Source organism: Pholcus phalangioides, unplaced genomic scaffold (genome assembly GCF_987345545.1).
Source record: "Pholcus phalangioides strain wild (caught in Gottingen) unplaced genomic scaffold, Ppha-v1.0 ptg000024l_1, whole genome shotgun sequence".
In the NCBI taxonomy this organism is placed as follows: domain Eukaryota; kingdom Metazoa; phylum Arthropoda; class Arachnida; order Araneae; family Pholcidae; genus Pholcus; species Pholcus phalangioides.
The window spans coordinates 13740940-13768842 of NW_028301616.1; the positions used below are offsets into that span (position 1 = coordinate 13740940).

The following is a 27903-nucleotide window of genomic DNA, read 5'->3' on the forward strand; positions in this document are numbered from 1 at the left end:
ATGTACTGTGATCGTAGAAGAAAACAATTTGTGAAGTTTATATAAATTATATTACCATAGAGCTACCAGACGTCCTCATTTTTGGTGTCATTTTGAATGTACGCCTACATCCGGGTGCTATGGGCTTTCCGTGAGGGATTTGCTGAAATTTCCCATCAGTGTGTACGGATGTCTCGAAATATTTCATTGCGAGTCAAGCGAGGTTCACTAGACAGACGAACGTCAAACCTTGGACGACCCGTGGTAGGTCGCCACATGAGTTGCATCTCTTGGATTTTTTTATAGCGAAGAATGTGGTGCGCAACTGCGATTGCAGCGCCACATCCTTCGCTATAAAACATGGGGAGGGAGGGGGGAGAGAAAAAATAGAAGAAGAAAAGTGAAAGATCGCATATTTTTTTCTATCCCACAGTCAAAGCGAGTAAGCATATGTAGGCAGGGGCATGTCCAGAAATTTCGTTCGGGGGGGGGGGGGGGGGAACCAAAGTGATAGAACAATAGACTTGAAAACAAAAAGCAAAATTTTGCCATCTTTTTCCCTTATTTCGGTCATTTTCTCGCATTTCGGGGGTATTTCGGGGGTTTCTCGCATTTTCCCGAAATGTGATGATGATAGATGGATTAGGGGTGATGATAAGATGTGGCCGATCCTGTAGTTATATATATATATATATAGACATTGGCGTACGCAAAGGGGGGACCAGACTCCCCCCCCCCCCCCGCTACGCCCTTGTATGTAAGTGTACGCGTCCGATGTTCTTTTTTCCACGAATATTCAAATACTACTTACTACCAATCTTGGTTGAAATTCGCGGAAAACTATAACTGACTATTTATGAATTTATGACTAAGCGGGGGCGGAGATACGGAAGGGGGGGGGGGTGTGCGTGTGGGGCCCCTCATTGCCAAAGGCAGAGTCGACGGATCTAATGTGTATGCGTATACATGAAATAACGTCATCATCATCATCATGGCCCCCAGCAATCATTATCGTGCCTCACCCCAGACTTTCAAGTGTATCTGCGCCTATGTGACTAACTAACTATATTTACGCACATGTGCTGAAACTCAACATTGATTAGGTTGAAAAGACAAAGGATGGTTAATTGCAGGTCAGAAGAGATTGATATCGCAATAAGGAGAAATTAGGATGATGATAAGATGTGGTAGATCCTGTGGTTATATATATAGACATTGGCGTACGCATAGGAAGGGGTTTTGGGGTTCTACCCCCCCTCCCCCAGCCAAGATTATAGTGTTATTTTGCAGTAAAAAACGTAAGCCCTCCCTCAGAAGGGGGGAAAAAATAGACATCGAAGATCAGTTTTGGTTAAAAAAAACCAAAGCTGATTTCTTTCTAGCCTTTTTCAGTGTAGTGGTGCCACACACATCTGTTGTAAACAGAGTTAAATAATATTGCCTACTCATTTGCGTCCTCTTTTCGATTCCTCGAAATCTGCTAAGGGGTCATTCAAGTATTACGTCAGCATCAAGAGGGAGGGGGGGGGGTTTCGAATTTGCTGACTTTTGATGACCGGGGCGGGGAGGGAGTTTGAAGGTTGCTTACGTCATCAACCACCCCTTTTGAAGATATGAAAATTATGAAAGGTGCTGACGAAATTTTGCTGACGGGGGGGGGGGGGGGTGCGGCAATGTGGTCAAAAATGGCTGAAAATCTGCTTACGTAATACTTGAATGGCCCCTAACTAGGGTTCCCCCGACTTTTTCCAATTGTAGCAATTTGGCTAATCAGAAAGTTGTAGCCAAATGAAAGAGAACCTGAGTAAAAACTAACGCGCCATATATATAAAATGTTGATTCCAAAACGACTTATATCAAGTTCAAGATGGAAAAATACATCAAAATGCAAATCATGTACACAAATAAAAATTGTTAAATATAAAATGCAAAGAACAATACAAAAATGCTTCATTTCTCAAGAATTCGCCGAGTTTTTTTTTTTTTTTGCTGCCCACAATTCAAAAATATTTTCGAAATTGGATCGTTGAATGCTGGGACCATTAACAGAAACACTGTTATTTGTATTATTTACATTTATTCTGTTCCGCAATGGCGTTTTAATGAGGTTCCTGATACTGAAGTAAGGACTATCGTCGAGTAAACGGTTCAAACAACAGGTTGTTTTTTGTTGCATGTAGGCTCTTGGGGGTGCGGTCAACTAGTCGCGCTTCTAGACGAGGTTGATCACCCCCCACCCTCCTCTGGAACCGTACCGAAAGTAGCTGAGCATTGTTCGCGTCTGGCCAACAAAAATTTCACTTTCGGATTTTTGCACATGCGATAAATGGCGATTTCACCATCAAAAGACCGAATGGACACACGATTTGGCGAATTCGATGTTTTATTTATTCACTAAATGAAATATTTTGTCGCGATTTGGCGCAGTGGCGATCGGCAACGCGAACCCTGCTGCTAACCCTAGATAACAATGACGATTACGTTTATGTGAATTGGTGCTAACATCTATATATTTTAAGTTAAAAGCTCTCAGTAAAAAATGAGTATGCAACATTTCAAGTTTTGAAATCTGTGGAACCTCGATCAATCAATCTTATCAATCTAGCAACTATGTGATGGCTTTCCCTTTTGACCCACTTTCTGAATGGGGTATGCTGCGTTTAAATATTCAATGTGGGAGTTTAGGAATGGGAAAGAGTAGTATTCCCCCCTTCAACAAGCGTCAATGGACGGCAGGCATCTTTAACCCGCTGCTCGCGAGCACCACGGTGCTTCCTAAATCACCCAGAGTGCTCGATGCTCGTGTCCGATTTCGTGCTCGCGAGCACTTCATCAACATTCCAATTGAATACCTTGTACTAATTGCATTCGAGAACTGTAATCATCCTGATTTTATGCATTCGTATGTCAAACTTGCTGTAAGGGTGCTCTTCTTTTGATGATGAGCACTGGAAGTGCTCGCGACTAGAAAAAGGTTGAAGACCTCTGATGCACGGGGTCGGTCACGACCTCCCAGATATAATCTGTATAATCTATGGCAAATTTTTCCCACAAAATTTTCCCTTGTCTTTGTTATCGTTCATCTGCGACTCTATAGCAGTGGTTCTCAACCTTTGCGAGCCCGCGGCCCGGTTTCATTCATTTTTGTGTGTTGAAAGCCCAGTCAAACACACGACCAACAGAAAATCAATGAGGAAAAAGGAAACGGCTAATCACTCGCGGCCCGGAGGTTTAGAAACACTGCTCTATAGTATAGTCCAGAAAAAAAATCTTTTCAAAGCACTGAACGGGCACACACCAATACAGCAACTCTTCGCGACGCTGCTGACTGAGGTTGTCGATACACCCTTCGAGAACCACTGATCTAGGAGGTCGTGTGCGTGGGTCAGTTGATCACATATAAATCCCATATTTACTGGCCATGGCCTTTACAGTCCTAAAAGTATCTCCACCAATAAGCTATGCTTTAGTTCATCCGTTTTTCGAAATCAGCAGGGAATGTACTGTATGTGGAGATCGTTTTGTATCATCGATACAACACTGGAAACATTGATGCCCACAGCAAAAATATTACCATCGGTCAGTTCTAATTTCGAAGACAGGTGACAGTGAAGAAAAAAAAACCAGTTAAATACTTTCTTTAGATGTTCTTGAAGGAGCATATGATCAAGACCCCCAGGTATCGGTTTTTGGAAGCTAGCCTTTATGGGATCGTGAGGTCATCGTTATGGCTCCTCATGCCGTTTGGTCAGGGCTCAGATCAATACTCACCCTGATCTTCGATTGGAGTCAATTTTCGTTGATTTCTCGGCTCTAATTCACGAAAAATGCGAGCCGGTTTTTCCTTTCTTTTCAAGAATACCTATCATTCGAGAAAAAATCCACCAGTAGCCATATTGGATCCTTCTTGAAATCAAGACAAAGAAAAACTAAAATAGAAAATGAAGAAAGGCAACTAAAAAAAGAAAGCACGATATGATTCGACGCGGTCAAGGTATCAAATGGATTCGACAGACGCCATAGATTATTCTCTATCATTAAAAGTCTGAGATGATAGCAGCTGCTGTCCAGAACTATCCAGATAGTAGAAACAAAAAGAGAAACGTTGTATCAGACATGTCCACGATATCGTGACAAGCGTCCAGCCAATGTCCTGTCAGTGACCCTTCGAAGAGAGAGATTCTTTCTTTCATTAGAAGCCCATCGTATAATATAATACATACTTCGTCATTAGTCCGGGGGAAATGTTCCTTTGTGATGATGATGATCGCCATCACCTAATTCCGAAAACGAATCACGCGCGCCATTGCCGTCGTCCATCCACACTTCTCCGAAGATGCTTTTCTTGAACCGTGTGTGCGTGTGTGTATTAAATTTATTCATAAGTTTTCTCGTGATAACGTCTGTGGGTCTGATACGTACGTAACCTGTCTTTGTTCTTTTCTGATAACATTCCTTTCCCCTCTGTCTTTATGGCGTCTGTCTGGACTGTGATGATAAAACTACAGTGTACGTATTTACTCCATATCACTCGGTCACCAACAGGTGATCAGTGGAGAAATTCGGACATTTTTTTTAATACAAATTTTCTATTCCGATTCTTTTTTGTGTGGACAACACGGGATCGGCGAAAATTCTTGATAGTGAGTTTAGTGGTCGGTGGAATACAAAACGATGAGTTAAGCCTGGGCCCACACCCGCGGAATTCCACAGAGCAAAAACCGGTTTTGAGGTGTGGCTGGCAGGGGCGGCTCGAGAGTATCTGCCGTCCGAATGCAAAGCCTCATATGCCACCCCTAGAGAAGACTTGCTGGAGGCTGGTAGGGCATTACCATAGGGGACCCTGGAAAAAAACCGCACAATTGTTTACCAAGCACTGATCATACTCCCCGCTTTTAAAAAGATTGTTCTAGTATTACTATCGCAAGCTCTGTCTTTTTCCCACAAGTTTTCTTAACATCTTTATCGACAAGGTATAGCTCAAAAGCATGATTTTATGTGCAGCGGCGTATTTACGAGAGGGGGGGGGGCGGTGGCGGCGGCGGCTGAAATTTGAAATGAGTGATAAAGAAAATTAACATAATGGGGAAAGGCACCGAAATTTAAAAAAAAATTATAAATCTGCCTCTGCCTAGGGAGTAAGAGATTAGGTCGGTGAGTGAACTAGAGTTTGCAAGCATGTTAGTGACGTGCCCGAGTGGCATGGTGAAGGTTGTTGTCTGGGTCCCGGGTTCGAACCCAAGGGAGGGTATTGATAAGATTTTTCCCTAACGAACTCGAGGCGACCACCGATAGACAGCGCCTTCACTTCCATCTCACTAACGGAAGTAAATTGTGATATGGCCAGAGTTGGTGTTTGGTGAAGTAGCATGTTAGTGACCAAAACAGTTTGATAGAATATGAGTGACCGAAAGAGTATGCAAGCATGTAAGTAACTTAAAGAACAGGGAGCTAGGACGATGAGTCACCCAAAAGTATGCAAGCACTGACTGACCAAAAAGTGGCCTAGAGAGCAATGGACCAGGTTGGTGAGTGACAAAAATAGTGATCTAAGAGAGAAGGGACTGGGTCAACAGGGGAGAAAGTGACGAAAAAAAAGTAACTAAAAACAGAGACACGTTTACAGGCTGAGCGGGCTATAGCCCGGAAAATTTAAGAAATAAATGTTCAAGAAAATTAGACTAAGATGAGAAAACGGCGGAAAGTGTTTTTTTAGTCCACGGTCAGTTAAACCATAAGTGCACCTCTGGTCAATAATTTGAATTGATACAATTTTATTAATAAATAAAATACCATTACAACCAGAACAATTAATCACACTAGTGTTTCATTATAATTAACGTTAGTTTTACATGTTTCCAATGTTTTTCATACACACTGTATGTACCATATGAAATCTGTTTTCCAAAGAAAACTTCAAAAGTGTAATAAAATGATAAACTAATAAGATTTACACCACTTTTTCGATAAAAAATATTTTTGGGCCGGCTACAACCGACAAATACCGCTATTGTGCGGCGTTGCCCGGGTTTTCACGATGTACTGTGAAAAAGAGTGACAAACTATTGTAAAGGCATAAAAATGTTTGAGAAGCATTACCATGGCCCCCTCATCCTAGAGCAGGGCATCTAGGCTGAGATCTTTTGCGGGCCCCTCAGAACAGACTTTTACGAGCCGCATTATGATGAATTTATAGCGTGAAAAAACAAAAAACGATGAGGATCATCCCGAGACCTGTCAGCCCTACACTTTAGGGGACCATGGCAACTACAGTAACTAAGTAAACATGCCCAAAGTCATTGTTAATGCCCTAGAACTATGGTTGCACGACAATTTTTTGCCCAGCTCTGAAGCTCTGAGGAACTTTAAAGCAGCCTATCGTTCATGCCGGGTCCTCTTTGGTATAAATATCAAATTTGACGGCGATTGGTCTAAAATTGTAGATTTGTATAGAGAAAATGCACACACGCAGAAAGAAAACAAATTTTACTTTATTTTTTTAATTTTACTTTTATTAATATATTTTTTTAAATTATAAACGAGAGAAAGCGTTTAAATACGTGCTGTCACCTATGAAATAAAAACAAAACTATCTCGTAAATTCTGGAAGTAAAATTGGATGTCCGTTTAAAACCGGTGTGAGCCATCAAAATGGACAAAACATGGTGTGAGACCATATATTTTTCATTATTTTAATGTTGCACACCGGTGTAACATTTTACGGGTCTGTTCTTTTTAAATTTTACAGTAAAATATCAACCATTATTATTCGCGGGCCGAATATGAATCATACCTCACATTCATAATTCTACTGTTGCATATGCGCAGAATTACAAACCGTCCTCTTTTAGGAGGACAAGTCCTCCTTTTCGACGCGTCCTCCTACGTTCCGGAAAATTCACTCTTTTGTCCTCATTTTTGAGATTTCTAGAATCATTTTTCTTTTTTTTATGGGGAAATATTTTTTTCTCCACTTTGAAACATATTTCTTCATTGATGTGAGCGTTTCTATGTTTTTTCCTCCCCACGCGTTCACCAATAGCCGTCGAAATACCCAGAAATTTCTCTCTTTCTGCTTCTTTTTTGCAGTTCTGTTTTAGAGTTTGGAAAAATTATTGTTGTGTGGCCGGTTTTTTATATTGATCGGAATAGTGGCGCCACCTGTTGGAGAAATTTGGATAGGTGACGTCACTAAGAGTGTTTGCGCTGGCGTCCTCCTTTCCCAGTTTGCGAATATGGTAACCCTACATAAAAATTGTTATCTTTTAAAATTATTCAAAATTACACGAGGGAGGCATAAAGCATTCTTGCCCGGCAGAAAGAGTAGCTATAGTTGTGGCCCTGGGTAGATAATCTGTTCTCAAGACCCGACAGCCTTCCAATGTTCAAGTGTCTGAGGCATGCCTCCCCCCCCCCCCCACTTCCCAAGGGTGACGCTAACAGGGCTCTAGCCCTGCGGTTTCACGCTGTAAATTCACTAAAGAAAGGCCCGTGAAAAGTCTGACCGGCGGGCCGCAAAAGATCTCAGTCTAGTGGCCCTCCTCCATGGTCTGGGGGCAAACTTGCAAGTTTTTCGCAGGAAAACTTTTCATTGTCGTGGAATGGTTTCTTTCCCCCATGACCATGAAATACAGAAGATCAATATCCATTCATTCTCGGGGGCCAACGTAAACCAGGCGTGCATCAGTCGTTTTCATACAAACTGAGGGATTGGGAAACCCCGTTTTAGAGAGCCGCAAAATAGTGTGCGTCCCTGGGTGGTAACGTAGGCGGAGACAGACAGACTTGAAAGTCTGAGGGTGGGGGGCGCACAATGATCAATGATGATTATGTCAAGTCATATATACACATATACATTAGATCAGTCACTTCCAACTTTGACGTTTAGGGGGCAATCCCCCCCCCCCGCATATATTCCGCCCATGGGTGGTAGGGCCTATAGCACACCAGTGAAAATTTTATTCGTCCATAACCAGGACCGTCATTTCAACCTTTTCCGGGGGGGTGGGGCGATTCCCCCAAATGTCTGGCCATAACACCGGTTTATATTTTTGTGTTTGCTTTAAAATCTACATTTATAAAAGATACACAGACACAAATAAATTGTTTAATCAATATTTTATTGTTATAATAATAATTAAAAAAAAACATAAAACACGTAAACACACGGAATTTCCCCAAAAAAAGAGAGATATGTATATTAAAGAATAGTATAATAATAATAATAATGACACAACAACAACAACAACTGTATGTACACATCATTTTTAAAATAATGTCAATATTTCAAAGCGGAGAAGGGAGAGAAAACGAACAAAATGGCGGCGGACACATTGTGATGAGATTGAGTTCACGTGGGAGGACAGCGGTCATTTCTTCTATTTCTTCTTAAAAAGGGGGGAAAAAAAGAAGGGTCATCACACTTGTACTGGTCATGATGACCACAATGATGATGGTGGTGGCAGACCTGTCATTTTCTCTGGTTTAACCTGAAACGAATAATAACGATAATTATCATTTGAGTATAGCACAAATGGCCAACAAAAAATGGCACAAAGGATGGCATGTGAGAAAATACAATATGCCGTTATTACGTGTAGACTATTTTTCTTGGGATTCGCAACTGGAGTTACTTCTAAGGCAACTTTTTTAAATCAACGGCGGGATAAATTCTATGGTGTTAGCGTTGAAAGTGCATTATTCACAGTGGTGACCAATTCCGCCATGTAATAGTTCAGCTGAGGGCTTTAATTTTGCATTAGAACTATAATGAAGTGACCTTATTGACTATGTTTCTGGCGACTTCTCTAGTGCTAGCGTTTATCCAAGGTGACCTTGTTTGGCGATTTTCTGTAGTCGCCAATGCAGCGAAAATTGGTGGGGGGGTCAAAATCATGCTTGTGGCTCTGGGTGACAAAAATCTTAGTTACGGCCCTGCATGTACTTGAGTCCATATTATTACGATAGATGACGGTATATTTTGAAAATCTGCGCCCCCCCCTCAAATAATCCGACCACGAGCCACCACTGTGATATTTGTATATACATATACACCATTTCTAGTGTATTTTTTAAAGCCGGGGCAAGCGCCCCCTTCCTTCCCCACCGTCCCAAATGACGGACCTGCTTAAAGGAAGGTGGATGGATTCCGTCATTTGATCATTTTTGTCGCCCCACGGTCATTTGCGCACGAGGGCTGGGACCTACAATTTATTGCCGGTTCCGAACGGCAGGCTTGTTTTTTACACTCATCGAGAGGTTGGTGCGCTAACCCCCCCCCCCCCCAATCACAGTGGGGGTCACAGTGCGGTAGCAATTTTTTCTGCGGTCACGTCGCCATTTATGTTGTACCCCTGTGTCAGGAAAGTTTTCTGACACTGACGAACCGGGTATCGAACTCGCGACACCTCTAAACATCTTTTGGTACTTTAGGCCAGTGATTCTCAACCTTTGTAAGCCCGCGGTCCGGTTTCATTTATTTTTGGAAGTGGACACCCGGTCAAATACACGACTAATGGAAAATAAATGGGGGAAACTGAAACGGCAGATCAATCGTGGCCCGGTATGAATCATGTCACAGCCCAGTACCGGGCCGCGGTTCGGCGGTTGAGAAACACTGCTTTAGGCGAATATCTTATCGACCAGGGCGACCTGGCGCCCCACACGAATCCCTTCTCTATTACACTTGTAACGCTTTAGGTACGTAACTGCTAATAATTTGACCGTCCTCTGAAATGTCACTGCATTTCCACACGTCGGCAAGTGCCACCAAACCATAACTATTGCACAAATCAAGCATTGGTAACATTTGTGCAAATGCTATCATTAATCGCATTGGGTGCGTATGCTCGTAAGTGGCACGCTTTCGTGTTACTTAGTAGCATGTGCATCACGCGCTTATACTGTTTCAATTCAGAACATAGATGCGGCACCACCTCACAAAAAAACGTTGTTAAGGTGACCGATGTATATATATATTGTAGGCCTACTGGCACGCACCTCGAAGAAGCTAGATCAAATGCTGGAGAAAGGCACCTTCAATATCAATATGATGACATATATCCTGATTATGTCAGAAGAGGAGATCGGACGTGTTGGCAGACAAAGACCAGGACGAGATGAGGTCGGGATCGGCCGGCTTCAACATGTCGTCGTCGTCGTTGCTCCTGTTCTCTTGCTCGCTGTCGGTGGTGTTGATGATGTCATTTTTCTTGAGGGCCTTGTCCTTGTCGGCGCGGTACAGACCAGGCTGGATGTTGTCCACAGTTCTCAGAACGCTGGGAGTGTAGGACATTAGGCTGCTGCTGCTGCTACTCGTACCTTCAACGAAAATGATTTCACACTCATTAAAATGATATAAACTGAAAAAAAAAAAAAAAAAAAAAAAAATTTGCAGACTTATACTAGTTTCTAACTTCAGATTCAAAAGAAAGATGGCAGCACGGCATAGCGTGAGCTGCCATCTATTAACCTGTTCGGAAATGAATAAGCGCTCAATTGATAACATTGGGCTGCCGTTCGCTGTGACGAGACAAGCAAATTGTATATTTGTTAATGTTACCACGTTTTCTTCATTAACCACGGATTAGATCCGAAAACATCAACTTTTGGCACCCATGTCGCGCTCAGTATTTTGGCTCCCTTACCAAAGCAATCATTTATCAGCGGCACCCATGAGTGGATCATTCACCGCGGAACGATTCGAATATATTATTTAGAACGCACTGCAGGACCCTCGAAAAGCTCTTGCAAAAGGCCCGGACTATATTTGCTTATTCCTTTGCTCTCTCACGCAGTTGTTTACATGCTGCTCTCCAACCGAACGATCGATTACCAGCGGCACCCCCCCCCCCCCCACATCATGCATGGATCATTTACTGGGGAATATTTGCCTGCTACTCTTCTTACAGTGATCATTCGATATACAGTCGAATCCCGTTATAACGAACACTAAGAAACCGGAGGAATCACTTCGTTAAAACGAAATTTCGTTATAAAGGAATTCCAGGTTACCTAGCATTGTTTCTATGTTGACTTATTTGGGGGATTAGAAAACTGTTCGTTAAAACGAGATTTTCGCTATAACGGTATTCGTTAAAACGGGGTTCGACTTTACATGTAATTCACATTAATCATTTGCCGTGGCACCATCGCATCACGAGTGAACACCCGTGGCTTTCTTACCATAGCGATCACTTATCACGGTATCATAACCCAAAGATTGCCCACAGCTCCTTTTGCACTTAGCGATCATTATTTCAACATTGTGATGATTTACCGCAGCAAGGGTCCTTCTATTGGAAATTTATCTGTAGCTCCATTGCCTTAGGCGGCATCATTTATCGGCGGCATCCTTCACCATTGGATAATTTACCTTAGCATCATCGCATCCCTCGTAGTGCTCTCACCATAGTGATCATTTACCAGTGGCACCATCAGCCGCGAGCGTTTACCGTTGCATTATCATCTTAGCATACATTTGCTGGCGACACATTCACTCTAGTGGTCATTTACCGGTGGCTCAGCCTAGGGATTATTCTTCGGAGGCAAAATCACTCTAGCGATCATTTATCGACGGCACCATAGCCTAGCGATCATTTACCTCAGTGTCACTGTCGAACAGATCATTTATCAATGGCTGCCCCCTTATTTATCACCCCTTGCCATCATTTAGGGGCCATTTTCGACACCCTCTCCTTCCTTGTCAGCAAAACACTGACCACCCCCCCCTCCCCTGTCAGCAAAATTTCGTCAGCAGCTTAGAATATTCCATATCTTCAAAAAGGGGTGGTTGATGACGTAAGCAACCTTCGAACCCCCCCCCGTCATAAAAAAACAGCGAATCCGAAACCCCCCTCCTCTCTCGATGCTGACGTATATATACTTGAATGACCCCTTACCAGCAGCATTCTTGACCTCGTGATAATTTGTCATGTTATTATTGCCCACGGATGCTCCCCAACTCTAGCTATAATTTACTATCACAATTACACAGTCTCCTTAAACTATCAGCGGTCCGAAAAAGTCTGCGTCCCGGCCCCATAAGGGCGTCCCCCTACAATATATTGATGTCTGCTTTCCCAGTGTTTTTGAAGAGGTTCTGTTCTGTTCTTCACTAACACGGAGAGCCGCAAACAAAGGATGACTAAGGAGAGGGAGCCACGGCTGCTGCAAAGTTTTCGTTGCAGTTGAGACTATGACGCCATATTCAGAGACGAGCCATGCTACATATCAAAATTCTCGTTTCGACTACCTTAATCGTAATCTGCGAAAATCTGACACCACATACCAAAGCCTCCAGGATAAACAGCAGCTAGTATCCAGGACGCTTTGCAAATACCACCCGGAACACCCTTTATAAAGGTGCTCATCATATCTTCACCAGTAGTAACCCGAAACATACTCAAAGAGGAAAATTGAAATTATCTCAACTCTAATTTGTTATTCAATTAACGATTCACGTTAACTGCAAATCGACGTTTTTATCGGACCCCCTCACGCAAGCCACGGGTATAAATGCTATGGTGTACAGGGACAGGGCCGTTTTAACAGCACCTTGGACCCAGTGCCGTCTCAACGCATGGGGGCTACCCGGTCACGGCCCGAGGGCCTCAAGAGAATGAAGGCCTCACTGAAATGAGAGAAGCGGTTTTTTCCAGGTAGGGCATCAGAGAAATCACTTGGCCTGGGGGCTCATGATGCTCTAAAGACGGCCCTGCTTGGACCTCAGGCAAAGTGATATGTTCTGGGGTCCGAAATTAGATGAAAGTACCCTTTCTACACTTTCTAACAAAAATCATAGTACCAAATCTCATTATCACGAGGTCCATAGGCATTTGAAACCCCCCCCCCCCCCAACGTGCGTCACCCGGATGGGCCCATGCAACAGGACGGCACTATACAGGGCCGATAAATAACAACAGCCCGATCCAATAATTTTCAAGAAAGAATGAGATCAACAGCCAAAAATGGCAACCCGATCTGAGAATAAACCGGAACCAGCAGATGCAGGTGAGAAAAGAAGACGACATACAGACACGGGCTTAACCGCAAAGAGCAAAAAAATGCCAACAGGTTTTTTTTTGCTACCGCAGATGGCAAGTTGGAAAGTAGAGTATGTATGTATGCGTGTACGAATTTTCTGCTGTATTGTTATTTTTTATGATTGAAGTGGGGAAGCGGAAAACACACACGCCACGTCCCCACAAAAAGAAGAGCACCGAGCACTTTCTCTCTCTCTTCTCTCTCAAAGATGGCACGCTTCGATCACTTTTTCCCATCAAAAATTGCCTCAATTATTATTCAACGTTCAGGAATTTTCCAACAATTACGCTCAATGTCATTTCAGTGTCGTCGGAGTGCTCATGGCCCCCACATCCTGGAGCAGGGCCCCTAGGCTGGGATCTTTTACGCCCCCCGCCCGGTCAGACTTTCCACGGGCCCTTCTATAGTTAATTTATAGTGTGAAAAGCAAAAAATGATGAGAATTGTCTCGGGCCCCAGGGCTAGAGACCTGTCAGCCCCGCCCATGTGAGGGACCATGGGAGTGCTCGAGCACCCACTGAAATTTTAAGAGCGAGTCCGAGAACTCCCAGAATTGATTCGGAAGTCGAAATTTCCTGCGTGAAACTTTGGACGAGCACCCACACAGGTTCGAAACACTTCCGACGCCCCTGCGTCATTTTTATCAGGGCAGCCCTTATCAGAGGCGGAGCCCGGTGAGAAAATTATTTCGGGGCTCCTTATAGCCTCAATTTTATATATTTCAGGGGGGGGGGGAGAAACGAGGCATCCAAAGATTCATGAATTACCACAGAATATACAGGAATGCTGAAAAATGCATTTTCGTTCAACAACGAAAATTCAGAATTATAAGAAAATATCCCAGACATGATGAAAATTCATAATTAATGAGAAAGAAAATCCCAGAATCAATGAATATTCACAATTAATGAGAAAAAATCCCAGAAATGAAAATTCAGGAATTAATGAGGGGAAAAAATTACAAAATCGATAAAAATTCCGAATTAATGAGAGAGGAAAAATTTCAGAATCGATAAAAAACCGGGAATCGATGCAAATTCAGAATGAATAGGAAATATCCCAGAACTGATGAAAATTCAGAATTAATGAGAGGAAAACGAAAAATCGCAGCACTGGTGGAAATTCGGAATTGATGAGGGAAAATATCCCAGAATCAATGAATATTCATAATTAATGAGGGAAATTCCAGAAATTATGAAAAATCAGAATTAATGAGAGAGGAAAAAATCCCAGAAACGGTGAAAAATCAGAATTAATGAGAGAGGACAAAATCCCAGAAACGGTGAAAATTCATAATTAATGAAAGAAAAATCCCAGAAATTATGAAAATTCAGGAATTAATGAGGAAAAAAATCACAGAAATTATGAAAAGTCAAAATTAACGAGAAAAAAATCCCAGAATCAATGGATATTCAGAATTAATGAGTGAAAAATCCCAAAATCGATAAAAACTCAGAATTAATGAAAGATCAGAGAATTAATCCAAATTCAGAATAAATATTCCAGAATTGATGAAAGTTCAAAATCAACGAGAGAAATAATTCCAGAATTGATAAAAAAAATTATATATATACAGTCGAATGCCGTTATAACGAAGTCCAAGAGACCAGAGAAATCACTTCGTTATAACAAAATTTCGTTATAAAGAAATTTCAGGTTGTTTGCATTGAAAAGTGTTCGTTAAAACTATATTTTCGTATAGCAGTATTCGTTAAAACGGGATTCGACTGTATATATATTCACTTTGATTACGGTAACTGTGGGGGCCCCCGAAACCGTGGAGCCCGGTGTTACCGTACCTGTCGCACAGGGCGGCTCTGATTTTTACGGTACATTATCATGACGATTCAGGAACAATCTTTTCCAAAAATATGGTTCGCGGAACTCCGCGGGTTATCTTTAAATTTAAGCGGCCCTCGACAGTCTGCCATGACTTCAGTGGCCCGATTTGCATCGTTCTTCTGAATTCGTTTTTTTTAAAATCAATTTGTCAAATCAAGATGTTTCATTGACTTTTCGTCCACCCTGTACATTGAAAACACCTCAACGACCAGAAAAAAGTGTTTAAGAGCCCGTTATGTGAAGGTCCAACCGTACCATCAATATAGTAACTGTAGACTATTCATTCATGTGTTATTTTCAAAACTAGTAGCAAAAATGTCATTTTAGGAACAAGGGCACACCAGAGTCGAGGAACCCCAGCTACCCAGGGGGATTATGGAATCCTTCACGAACTTATAACAAGGACAACACAATTCTCGACGAACATCCAGAACGTAATCTCTTATATGAATCGGTTTTGCGCCAAGGGTCGCCAATTCTATTCCAAACACAATGTCAATGCCATCATCAAAGTATTATTCCGATACCTACGCCACTGGAGAGAAGAAAGTACTTTTTTATTCCATTCTTTTTACCACGAACATCATCATGATAATCATCACGGGAGGAATGTACTAATCTCGAGAGGTAGGCGGCCTAAGCACACATGACCGCCTCTCTCTATTAGACAAATACAATATTGGCTTCTTTCTCCCACTGCCATCATTTATTTTCTGCCAATATGTCGAATTATGAGAAAGCAAAGTTCATTCGTGCCGCATCGGCGACCATTTTCTCGTGTGAGAATTATATTACATATACATAATATATAATCGCCGTAGGAAAAGCATGGATCCGACGACAGGGGTGGGTGGTGGTGGTGGTGGTGGTGGGGGGGGGGTCCCCTAATAAGTCTCGGGCCCCCACGAGAATGAGTAATATAAACGGCCGAAAACCTTCAGAAAGCTTTCATTCCGGCGATTGTTATGTCAACGACAACCATATTGTTTTGTAAATCATCTCTCTCGTCCGTTGTTGTGACAAAAGGTTGTAGCAACAATTATAACGAGGCAATGCAATAAAAGCTACTCCCAAGCCGCTCCTTGGGAGCATCTGGGACAATAATTAATTAATTATAATGAGGCAACTTTGTCTTGGAACAATCCACTTGAGGAACAATGACTAAAATTGTTTGTTTTATCGGGCCCCCCAGGAAAGACGGGAATGTGTAAGACTCGTAGGATAAGTACCGTATTTTACGGGACAGATAAATTTTTCCCATCTGGCTCTTGGTAATGAAATGAGGACCGTGAAAAATCTTAGCATTAGAGTGCCAAAGATTCCCAGCCTGGAAACTCCCTCTGGATCCGAAAGAGGGGGCAATGGAGGAACGGAGACGATCGCTCTTCTCCGGAAAAAGAGGAAAAATTAATAACATGTGTTCCAGGATAGAGAAGAGCCCTGTCCTCCCACGTATATAAGGGGCCCCCACGGAGCATAGCCGTAAACAAGATGGCTTAGGGAATTGTTTGTCAACCGCCGGGTCCTGACATCATTCAATTACAGAAATAAATTAAATTGGGCCCCGGGCTTCCAAAGTTTGAGAACCACTGGCGTAGGGGGAATCTCGCAGACAGTGTTGTCTAGATGAATCGGCTAATGAGGCGCAATATCATAACCCTCGGCTGTTACCAGAATCAAAAGTGTTACTCCCGAGCCTGGAGCTTTACGGGCCACCAGAAGGCTTACAGGCTGGGCTCTCGTGGAGGATGGGCGTTGCAGCTACCTCCCAGAACTAGGATGTCAATATGACACGTATTTTATGGGGCATTCCCGTATTTTCAGTAGTTTTGGCTGTCCCGACTTTTTTTTCCTTTCAAATAAAAATGTCCCCTTAAACTAGGCTGATTTTGAGAGGCCTATTTACTTTTATTTCACACAATTAACATATTTATTTATAAATTTCTATTACAATATGATGATAATAATGACTCTAAATCAGCGGTTCTTAACCTTTTGTGTCCCACTGACTTTTATGCCAATATGAAGGAGGCCATGGACCCCCCCCCCCCTTTTAACATTTAACAGAACCATTTCAAGTACATTATAATCAGAGATGTATTTAAAAGGGGAGAATTGAGCGGGCTATTGCCCAGAGATTTAATTTTAAGAAACGAGTGGCCAAGAAAATTAGAGTATAAAGGGAAAAAAGCGCAGCAAAACCATAAATAAACCTTTACCTATAGAGTGATGGACAGGTCAGTGAGCGATCACAAGAGTGACCTAGAATTAATTTGAGTGACACCACAAGAGAGCATGAGGGCATATGAGTGACCAAAACAGTGTGCGAGTAAGTGGGTGACCTAGAAAGCGTGTGAACGTAGTGAACCTAGTGAGCGAAGAACCACGTCAGTGAGCGACCACATGAGTTACCTAAAGAGTGTACGCATGTGAGATACCAAAAGAGTGTACGCATGTGAGATATCAAAAGAGTGTACACGTGTGAGATACCAAAAGAACGACTTTTAGAGACAGGAGCATATTTATGGGGAGCTAAGTTTGCTAAGGCCCAGTGTGGCCAGTTTAGAAATTGTGGATAATGGATGGCAGATGACACAGCACTATAATAAGCGATGAATGAGGTGCAGGGGTGGTTTATTAGTAGTATGGGCCAATTTAAGGAACAAGTGGTCAAAAAAGTTAGACTAGAATGGATGAAGGGCGGATAAATAATAAATTTGTCTCTGATTGTAATGTAAAAGACAATAAGCTCACGGACCCCCCCCCCCTCCAAGGGGGGCCTCCAAATAATTTTGCCTCGAAATAAAAATTTCATGTCACATATTTGTCATGTAGAACTATTTTTTCAGTGAAATACATTCCAATGCACTGCAATGTGTAGTACCCTTAATTAACCTCCATTGTAGATTTCCAAGATTTCTGGCGACTATGCTTACGTTTGGCAATTTTTTTTAAGTGACAGTTGGCGACGTCCCAGCAGTAGAAGGTTTTTCTGATTATCTGAAGATGTGGGGGAAAACCTGGCGTCTCTGAATGCAAAGTTTAATACATTAAAAAGACTGCTTTGTTGCCACAAGAGGATGTATTTATTTTTTGGGAAATGTAATGTTCACATGAGTCAGCGATTTCCATGCAATGGTCTGTCTCACATGGACCATGGCCATCCATGGCATTTCTGCAATGAATGTCCGCATTTTCCTTGCCTCGAAGAACAGCTTTTGTTTGTGGAATTTGATTCTTGTCGTTATGTTATAGAAAATGAAACGTTTCTTTCGCTCTATTGTCATTGTTATTATCATTATTATGATATTATTCGAGGGCAGCTGAGCATGAGGGCATGTTTCTTGACATTTCCTTTGATTTTTTTTTTTTTTTGGTGGATCCTCCGCCCTCATTGTTTACACGCGTTTTTCATGGTCGTCTCAAATGTTTTAATAAACGAGTCATTTACTTTTTAATGCGTGTAAAACTTTTGGGTCCTTGGATATGCCGGATATATCCGCAATTACTGTTCTCTTTGGGCATGCGAACCTTCAAAGTTCTTGTATGTAGCCTTCAAATCAAGGGTGTTGAAACTTCCGGTACGCTCGGGCCCCCTTGAATGCTCTGGAACCGTGCCGCTGGTCACTTAAGTTATTTGTAAATGAGCCGCATCGTTCGAGTGCCCTGGAGACCGGACCGCTAGTCACTTAAATTATCCGAGAATGTGCCGCAATCCGCTCGAGTGTCCTGGAACGGTGTCGCTAAATATGCCATGAGCCACTAAAGTTATCTGGGAATGTGCCGCGGACCACTCAAGTGCTCTGGAACTGTGTCGTTGGTAACTCAAGAGATCTGTAACAGCGCGCACCTTCAGCTATAAAAAAAATCCAAACAATGTAGAGTGTTAGGGAATCTCGTCCCCCCCACTGCTGTCTTAGCTTGGGGCTCCGCGTCTTGTGTTCTTGAATTTTTGGCTCTCAAGCAAGTGACCATTTACTCTGGGCTCTTCATCATATATTCACGGCACCATTACCGTAATCACCAATCATGGTACCCACATTCTGAAGCAGGGCTCCTAGGTTGGGAGCTTTACTGGGGGGGGGGGGGTGCATAGTGCATAAGCCAGACTCTTCATGGCCACTACATAGTGAATTTATAATGTAAAAAGACAAAAAATATGTTAAGAATCGTTCTGGCCCCCCACCCCCTAGTTGAGGCCCTGTCGTCCACACCCTTGGGGGGGGGGGATTTACGGTTGTGGCGCGTGAGGTTTCCGCCATTCTCTATTCTAGTCTCATTTTCTTGACTACGCATTCCTAGAATTCGTAGCCCTTTGTTATAACCTGCTTGCCCCACCTCCCCACCATTCAGTAAACATGCCTGTGTAAGCAGGGCCATAACTAGGACAGCCGTTCGGGGCAAACATGATTCAGCCGCCCAGGGCAAACATTATTTTGCCACCCCCACAACTTCAAAATTCGATAATTTTGTAACGGTGTTCTTTGTTCGCACCTAAAACTGCCGCCCTCCTAAATTTTGCCACCCAGAGCAGTTTCCCCACGGCTCTGCGCTACGTCACTCTTTTAACCACTCATACGCTTGCGTACTCTTTTGGTCATTCCCATGCTCATACACTGTCTAGGTCACTCTTTTGATCGTTCACATGCTCGCTTACGGTCTAGGTCACTCTTTTGATCGTTCACATGCTCGCTTACGGTCTACGCCACTCTTTTGATCACTCACTGACCTGGTCCCTTGTTCTCTACGTCACTCTTTTGGTCAGTCCCATGCTCACACTTTCTCAAGGTCACTCTTTTGATCAATCATATGCTTGCGCACGTTCTAGGTCACTCTTTCGGTCAGTCGCAATACGCTCTAGGTCACTGTTATGCTCATTTGTCACTTGCTTGCACACTTTTTTGTACACTCGCGTGCTTGCAAGCTCTTTAGGTCACTCACTGACCTATCCCTCACTCTCTGGCAAAGGTGGATTTTATGGTGGGCCGAACACAATTTGCCGCCCCTCTGAACTTGCCACCTTGAGCCCGCTAAGCCCCCCCCCCGTAAATGCGCCACTGCTTCCTGCTCATTACAACGAGGTATTTTATTGTTCTTGATACAATAGGTAAGGATCGATTAGATGCACAATCCAAACACTCACTAATTGAAGTTTCCCCGAGATCTGTAAATTTGGAGACATCTTGGTGCCACCAGGAACGATGTCTTTGTCTCTTTACATCTAAGTGTGGCATCTGATTCATATCAGTGCCTGAATTGGCATTCATATTGTCTTGGCACATTTGCATTGTCCAATTGCTAATTCTATAAGAATAAATGAATATCCATCACTTGTAATTGTCGATGAGGCTAATTAATTGCATTTGAATGAATTGCCCGAATCGGATTCCCAACATCCGGGTAATATGGCAATTCCTTGTCAGGGGCGGATTTATGGTTTGGTCGCCTGCGGGCGCTACTCGAATTTTGCCGCCCTTCTCCCCATTCTAGTCTAATTTTCTCTTGACTACTTTTTTTTCCTCGAATTGGAACGGTGCCACCCTGAGCAATTGGCTTCCCTCCACTCCTGCAAGTACACCTGTGTTTCTGTCTCTCTTTTTGTCATTCTCATGCTCTCACACTCTTTAAGTCACTCGTTTTACCACTGTTTTGGTCACTCACGTGCTTTCGCACTGTTTTGGTTACTCACATGCTTGCACACACTTTCTAGGTCACTCTTTTAGTTTCTGACTGACACGGTTCCTTGCATTATGGGAAGCTCTATTTCGTTTATTCATGCTCTCGATCACTCTTGTGATCATTTATACGTTTACACATGCTCTAAGTCACGCTTTTGGTCATTCACATGCTTGCACACGTTCTAGGTCATTCACTGACCTGGTCCCTCACTCTGTATTTTTTCTGTCATTTTTTTGGTCATTCACATACTTGCTCACGGTTCACATAAAGTCACTCTTTTGCTCACTCATGTTCTTGCAAGCTCTCTAGGTCACTTTTTTGGTCGCTCACTGATCTAGTCTCTAGCTGTCTGAGCAGATGCGGTTTCATTGAGGGTAAAACAAATTTTGCCGCCGTTCCTCCCATTCTACTAATTTCCTCGGACAAATTCCTCAAATTTGCAGCCATGGGGTAAGCCATCCTATAAATACGACACTGCACTTCTAGCCACATAAAGAGCCCCAGAAAAATCACATCGCCCCGAGGGCTTGTGTTGTCGTTAAGACGGCCTGCTAGTTACCAGCATCCCCCCTCCCCCAAAATTCTAGGTATCCAGTCGAAAACAAAGCCCTTGCGCGGTTAAAATTTAATAAAAACTACCTGGAAATAATTATTCTAATAAAAACTCGTATATACAAAACTGAAAATAATTAATTTTATGAATTATTATACGCATATCGAAATAGTAATAATAATAATGGAATTATTCTGGAGGAGAGCCAAGGCCAAATACCAGTTACGCCTTAGAAAGAGCCAAGAATCAGATCATTGTCGGCAGAGAAAATGTCGTTTTCGATGAATTTGAAGCAAAAAAAAAAAAAACAACCATCCAAGAGAGATGGCAGCAGTCATGCGTCGACTTAGACGAGGACGACCGTGACCTCAATATTCGTAACGATCCGAGAAATTTTTTTTTATCATTATTTCAACCTTCCCCGAGGGTATAACAGCCACAGCTGCCATTTTATTTTTATTTTTCATTTTCCCAGCAAAAACGATGTCAAAAATGCTTTACGAATCTCGGTAAAGATATAAGTCATTGTTGAGCTCTTTGCGGTCTTCTCTACCCTTTGTTGTTTCATTATTAAAAGTTATCGGTCGCCATGTGTCATTAAAACAGTGAAACAATGTCTTTTTCAATCATTGTTATTTAGGCCGAAATTGTCATTTGTCGCGAAATGTTGTTTTATTTCAACGGGGGCGAATTTATGGTTTTTCTGAATGTGGGCTTTCCAATTTTTGCCGCCCTTTACCCCATTCTGTTATAATTTTCTGTTTCACCCCCCCCCCTCCCCCGGTTTAGCTCTTGGACATCCCCCCCTCCCTTTTCCTGTAAATATGTCTCTATGTCATATTTACAGTATATATGTCTCCGGGCTCTACTCATATGTAATGAGTAGAGCCCGGATTATATGGCCTTTTTTACATTAATGCATATAAATGCATAAAATCAAAGAATTTTCAGTATAAGTGCATATTTTTGAAGGTTTATTTAAGGTCACTCAATTTTTTTAGTATAATTTTTTCAAATAAATATTGTTCATAATATTTTTATAACATCGGTTTTTTTCCCCGCAGGAGAAATTTAGTGAATAAATACATATTTGTAAAGTATTTTACGAATATTAACAGTTTTATTGTAAGGCTATTTCCAGAGACACGTCAAAGTATCAAATTTTTTTTTTTAGAAAATAGTGTCGAAATTCTTTTGTTACTGGTATTTCCGTTATTGAGTAGCTACAACAAATTGGAAAGTAAAAACGCCTGAATAAAAAATATGTAGAAGTTATTTGCATATGCGGTATATACATATATGAGGGGATATATATATTTTTTTTGTAAATGAAATACACATGCACTAAGAAATAGAAAAGATGCATTTTAAAAACACATCTGCTTTTCTTTCTTTTCATATTTTTTGTGCATATTTTCTCATTTTTTGTACATATTTCAAAAAATTTGACTTTTACAAGATTTCTAGTGCATTTTCTGGGGTGTTTAATGCACATTTTGGTATTTTAAGTGCACATTTTGGTATTTTAAGTCCACTATTTGTATTATAGCATTTTTAAATGTTTTTCGCATTTTTAAGTGTTTTTCGCATTTTTAAGTGTTTTTCGCATTTTTAAGTGTTTTTCGCATTTTTAAGTGTTTTTTGCATTTTTAAGTGCATATTTTTGCATTTTTAAGTTCATATTTTCAGAGCATATTTTACCACTTTTTAGTGCATATAATCCGGGCTCTAGTAGAAGAACGGTAAGATCAGGGCCGCTTCTGGACATTTTTCAAGTGTACGCGGATAATATTTTGGTGATAAAAAAATCGCCCCCTACCCATCAGTTGGCGCCTTCTGTGGCCGCGTGTAGTTCGCAGGATCCGGCCCTTGACAGGGCTTCTCTGTCTTCTTCTCTAAACTGAAATGAATATCGTTAACCCCCCAATCACAGTGAAATTGCAAGAGGAACGTATATAAAGGGGGAGTTCTTAATTATTATTTTTTCATTTCTTTTAATTGAGGAAAACGCGTATTCAATATTTTTCCAATTTTTTTTGAGAGATCGAAAATCACTTGGGAGAATAGGTCACTCAGGGAAGAGAAGCGTCTTAAGAACATCATGGCCTTCGGGATAAGCGATTTTCCTGAAGCCACCTTACCTAGTTAATTCTAAAAAATTTCAGATCTCATTTTTGTGGAGGACCTCCTCTTCTCTTGAGGGCCCAGGGCCGCGCCCGGGTGAGCCCATGCGTTAAGGTGGCACTGATGCCACTGTCTGTCTCTTAGGTCACTTTGTCTCTCATATACTTTTACACCCTCTAGATCACTCTTTCCGTTCCTCGCTCAGTGAGTAACTCTTTTGCTCTTTCCCCATTCTTACACACCCTTTAGGTCAGTGTTTCTAGGTCACCCTTAGGTCAATCTTTCTCTGTACGTTGCCCCACTCCCTTTGGACTGTATAATCTTCTCGTGCCTCCCTTATCCAGGAGTGACATCTTTTTTTACATATTGAATTAAATTTTTGTCAAAACTTTAAATTTGTAGTGCACAAAAATTTTATAAATAATTTGCACCCCTGGGCCAGAAGCGGTTCCTAGGGGAGGGAGTGATCATGCTTTTCAAGAATTTAAATGAAGAAATTGGTCTGTTTTTCGTAAGATACGGGGATGATCCAACGAACCTTTCACAACCCCCCCCCCCCCGACACATCACCCTGGACCTGTGTGTACCCTGGCCTAGCGTTCTGTGAGCTTTTCTCTTGAGAGGGGAGGGGGTATATGCAGGACCGCCTCAAGATCAGAAATACCAGGGCAAAGTGGTGTTCTGGAACCCATACTTAGCAGGAAGTAACAGTTAATATATTTGCGTAATTATATATGAAGACCGTAGTACCATACCAAATCTCATCGTGTAGGCATTTTATGGGCATGAGACCCCCGGTCCTGCCCGGATGGGCCCATACATTGAGATGGTCCAGGTTCTATGAGACTCTGAAAGTAGTCACATTTTTTCACCATACCTCATTTGAATGCTTAATTTCTTCACAGCTGATTTTGTTTTTCACAGCTCTCTGTGGCCCCCCAACTACCTTTCGTGATTCCTCTTTCACTTAATTTTGAACAGATTTTTGAGCAAATTGATATTATAGAAAAATTTCATGGGTGCAGCTCCTCTGAACTTGTCGCTCCGGGGCTCAGAGCCCCCCACTCTGTGAATACGTCACTGAATATAGGTCATTTTTGATTTTTTTGGAGTCTTCTCTTGTCTGTTGTTGTTTCATCGTTAAAAGTTATTGGTCGTTGTGTGTCCTGAAAATCAAACAATGCCTCTTTTCAATCATTGTTATTTAGGCCAAAATTCTCATTTAGCGCGGGTCTTTAGGTCAAATGTATTTGCATTCACAGGATTATAATGAAAGACAATAAAGAAAATAGCTTCGTTAGGCCCATAATTAATATTCATCTAAGTCATTTCGAGCTTGAATATTTATTTTAGACATGCACCTGACAACAATATTCATGGTATATTCAAAACATTATTGGCTATGTAAAACAATATGTTCGTTTCACAAAAACAGGAATCTACTGTGGGCCATTCGGAATAGGTCAGGACAGTGTTCTTCAACCTTTCTGAAAACAAGCGCCAGTAAAATGTCTAAAACAATTTGACGGACCAATCGTGCCCCTTATTGAGAAAAGTAGACGTTGTCCAGGACCTGGCCTGTCCACAGCAGAGGGCTCAATAGAGCCACCAGGACGAGAGGGGAGATGTGGCCCAGCATCTGGGCTGGCCACAGTGACACGAAGAGTTCACCCGAGCCACCAAGACGGGAAGAGTAGACGTGGATCCGGCCTGGCCACGGCAGAGGGCTCAATGGAGCCACCAACCCAAGAGAGGAGATGTGGCAAAGCACTTCGGCTGGCCACAGTGACACGAAGGGCTCACCCGAGCCATCAAGCTGAGAGAAGTAGACGTGGTCCAGGACCACGACCACCTAGATAACCTAGTTATATAGGAGGTCGTGCCAGGACCTGGCCCAGTCACGGTAAACAACAAAGGCCTCTCTAGAGCTACAAAGCCACAGACATAAACTTTGAATATTGTGAATTTTTTCTAATTGTAATTTTGTCTAGTTTGTAACTTTTTAAATTTGCATCTACTTTTTCTTTTGATGCGTTTTATTTGTTTTATTGTCGTGCATCATGTAATATATTAATATATGCATAATAAAGTACCCAACACAGCCCATCCCTCATCCGGGGCAATGGCTAAAATTGACAATTGTCAAGCCTGCGCGGTGCACGGCATGAAATGAGTAAATGTGTCCCGTATTACGGGACCTGCCTGTAATTTCCGTTGCTCCGATTTTCTTCATACATTCGTACCGATTTTTGGACGATACTTATTTGATTTTGTAATACGGTAATACTAAAGTTGTAATACACAGAGTTTTCATAATACAAATTATATTATGATAATTACGGCAAAAATTATAAATATTCATCTCAAAACGGTTTAACGTTTTTTCTGAAATTTTTTTAGCAATTTTAATTGCAATTGGTGGTTGGGCCTACTTTTGGCAAATGTTTTCTTTTATGACGATTGGCGATGTCCCGTATTTTACGGATTATTATTTAAGATCCCTGTTAACCGAAATTACTTCAATGAGATATGGCCATAAGACCATTTGAATATTATTTTCGTGAAATACTATACATTTTTGAAAACTGCGATTTATATATATAGTAGCCCTTTATTTCCGCAACCTTCTGCATTTTTAGCATCAAGTTGCATTTAAAACAATACATTGCAATTTCTGGCAAAATTAAGTGATATCCCATATTTAAGATATCAGTTTCCTGCATTCTTCTCGATGATGTATGGTACCTAAGTATACCTAAGTATGAAGGTTTTATGTTATTCGAACCCATATGGATGTTACTAATATCAATTATAACGAGTGAATGATTTTATCACGTCTGCTTGCGGATCACTTATGATATAGCCGCGGACCATAGATTGAGAAACCCTGATCTAAGTAATTTCGAGCTTGGATATTTATTTTGGGCATGCACCAAACAACAATATGTATGGTATTCAAAATATTATTAGCTATAAAACAATCTGCTCATTTCACAAAAAACAGGAATTTATTGTGCGCCACTCGGAATAGGTCAGTGCATCCAGGGGGGTCCCGATGGAGTTATCGGAGGTCATGGCTCCTAACTAGGAAGAGGTTTTTGCCTGTGTGTGTGTGTGTTGTGGCCCAGAGAGGAACCCCAATTTTGTTTTGAATTTTTTTAAGCCACTGTATTAATTTTACTATAAGGTGGTTCACTAAAAGTCTTGGCCGGCGGATTCAAAAACAAATAATGATTTAGTGGCCCCTCTCAAGAATTCGGGCCCCGGGGGCATTGGCGTTTTAGAAATATGTTTTTGGTTTGATTTAAAGCAATTGTATAATATTTGTATTATTTTTGTCAGTGTGTCAGGGTAGTTGCGGATCCAGGGTAATGTGTTGGGAGGAGCGGTTCAGTGGATCATCCCGTGTTTTACGGGAAACACAATTCCCTCCCCCCCATATTATTCGGCTCTTAGGAGGGACGATCGCTTCTATTTGGATCCACGCTTGTGTCGGGGCCGAACTTTCCGCAATCTTGGATTATGTTTAAAAATGGCAATTTGGTTTGAAATGGGACTAAATAATTGTATGGTGGAGATTGACATTTAAAGACTTGCAATATTTGGTGGGATGGGGGGGGGGGGGGAGGGGACCGATAGATTGCCCTCAGTCGGATTTTAGTCACTGTAAGTGATGGCGACGGCCGGGGGGGGGGGGAACTGGAACTTATATCAAAAATATTTTACTTACGTAATTACAGTCGAATCCCGTTATAACGAAATCCAAGAGACCGGAGAAATCGCTTCGTTATAAAGGAATTCTGGGTTTTTGCATTGTTTCCACGTAAACTTATCTGGGGGATTAGAAAAGTCTTCGCTAAAACGAGATTTTTCTCAATAACGGTATTTGTTAAAACGGAATTCGACTGTAGTAATCACATGCAAAATTTATGCGCTATTTGGTTAAGGAATTGGAAAATAGTGAGAACAAAAAATAATGTATAGAGACGCATGTACCAAAAAAAAAACCGTTTTCATTAGCGCCTTCTGTCGGTGACATAAAATACCAATCTCTAAATTTTGCATATTATTGGAATATATTTTTTTTTTGAAAACATTTATGTTGTAAGTTACTATTTTTTTAATATAGCTTAAAATCGAGTGAAAAATTTGACATAATGAAATATCTGTTAATAACTTTTTGTTTTAATTTGGTGGACGAATTTTATTTTGTTCCCTTTGAACAGAGCTACTCTCGAGGTGCGGTCGCACCGGGTCCCACATTGTGGGAGGCTTCGCACACTCACGGTAACAATAATTCCTTTCATGAAGTCTGGAATTCCGCATTTCCATCTAGGAAAAAAATAATTCTTGACTTTCATCATTTTCTGGATTTATTTTTTTTCTTCCACTTATTCTGAATTTTCATGATTGCCATTTTCTGAATTCCATCACCCTAAGGTATTTGACAGTTTCAGAATAATATTTAGCTACACTTGCAGTATTTGGTGGGAAGGGGGGGGGGGTCTGTGATATTAAGTAAGACTAATATTTGACGAAATTGGTTGAAACTTTCAATTTTTTTCGGGGTCTGTGACATTAGCATATTTGATGGCATTGGCGATATTTAGGAGGACAGTATTTCACGGGATTGGTGATGCTTAGCAAGATTTGCAATATTACGTGAGATGACATTGGAGATA

General features: G+C 41.7%; 1 protein-coding gene across 2 annotated transcripts in view; it reads right to left on the reverse strand.

The window, feature by feature from the left end:
• Nucleotides 1-8079: 8079 nt before the first annotated feature.
• The window catches only part of bif (protein phosphatase 1-binding protein bifocal), a 65085-nt gene continuing 45261 nt past the window's right edge, over nucleotides 8080-27903 (reverse strand). Inside the window, exons 3-4 of one of the 2 annotated variants that reach the window (XR_016195130.1) lie at nucleotides 9979-10299; nucleotides 8080-8468 (exon numbers count right to left, since the gene is read on the reverse strand). Coding sequence is in view for 1 of the 2 variants with exons in the window: in XM_089250891.1 (XP_089107017.1) it covers nucleotides 10052-10299 (248 nt within the window). In the remaining variant the exon portion in view is untranslated. The remainder of the gene's footprint in view (nucleotides 8469-9978; nucleotides 10300-27903) is intronic. The other variant, XM_089250891.1, reaches the window with a different exon arrangement.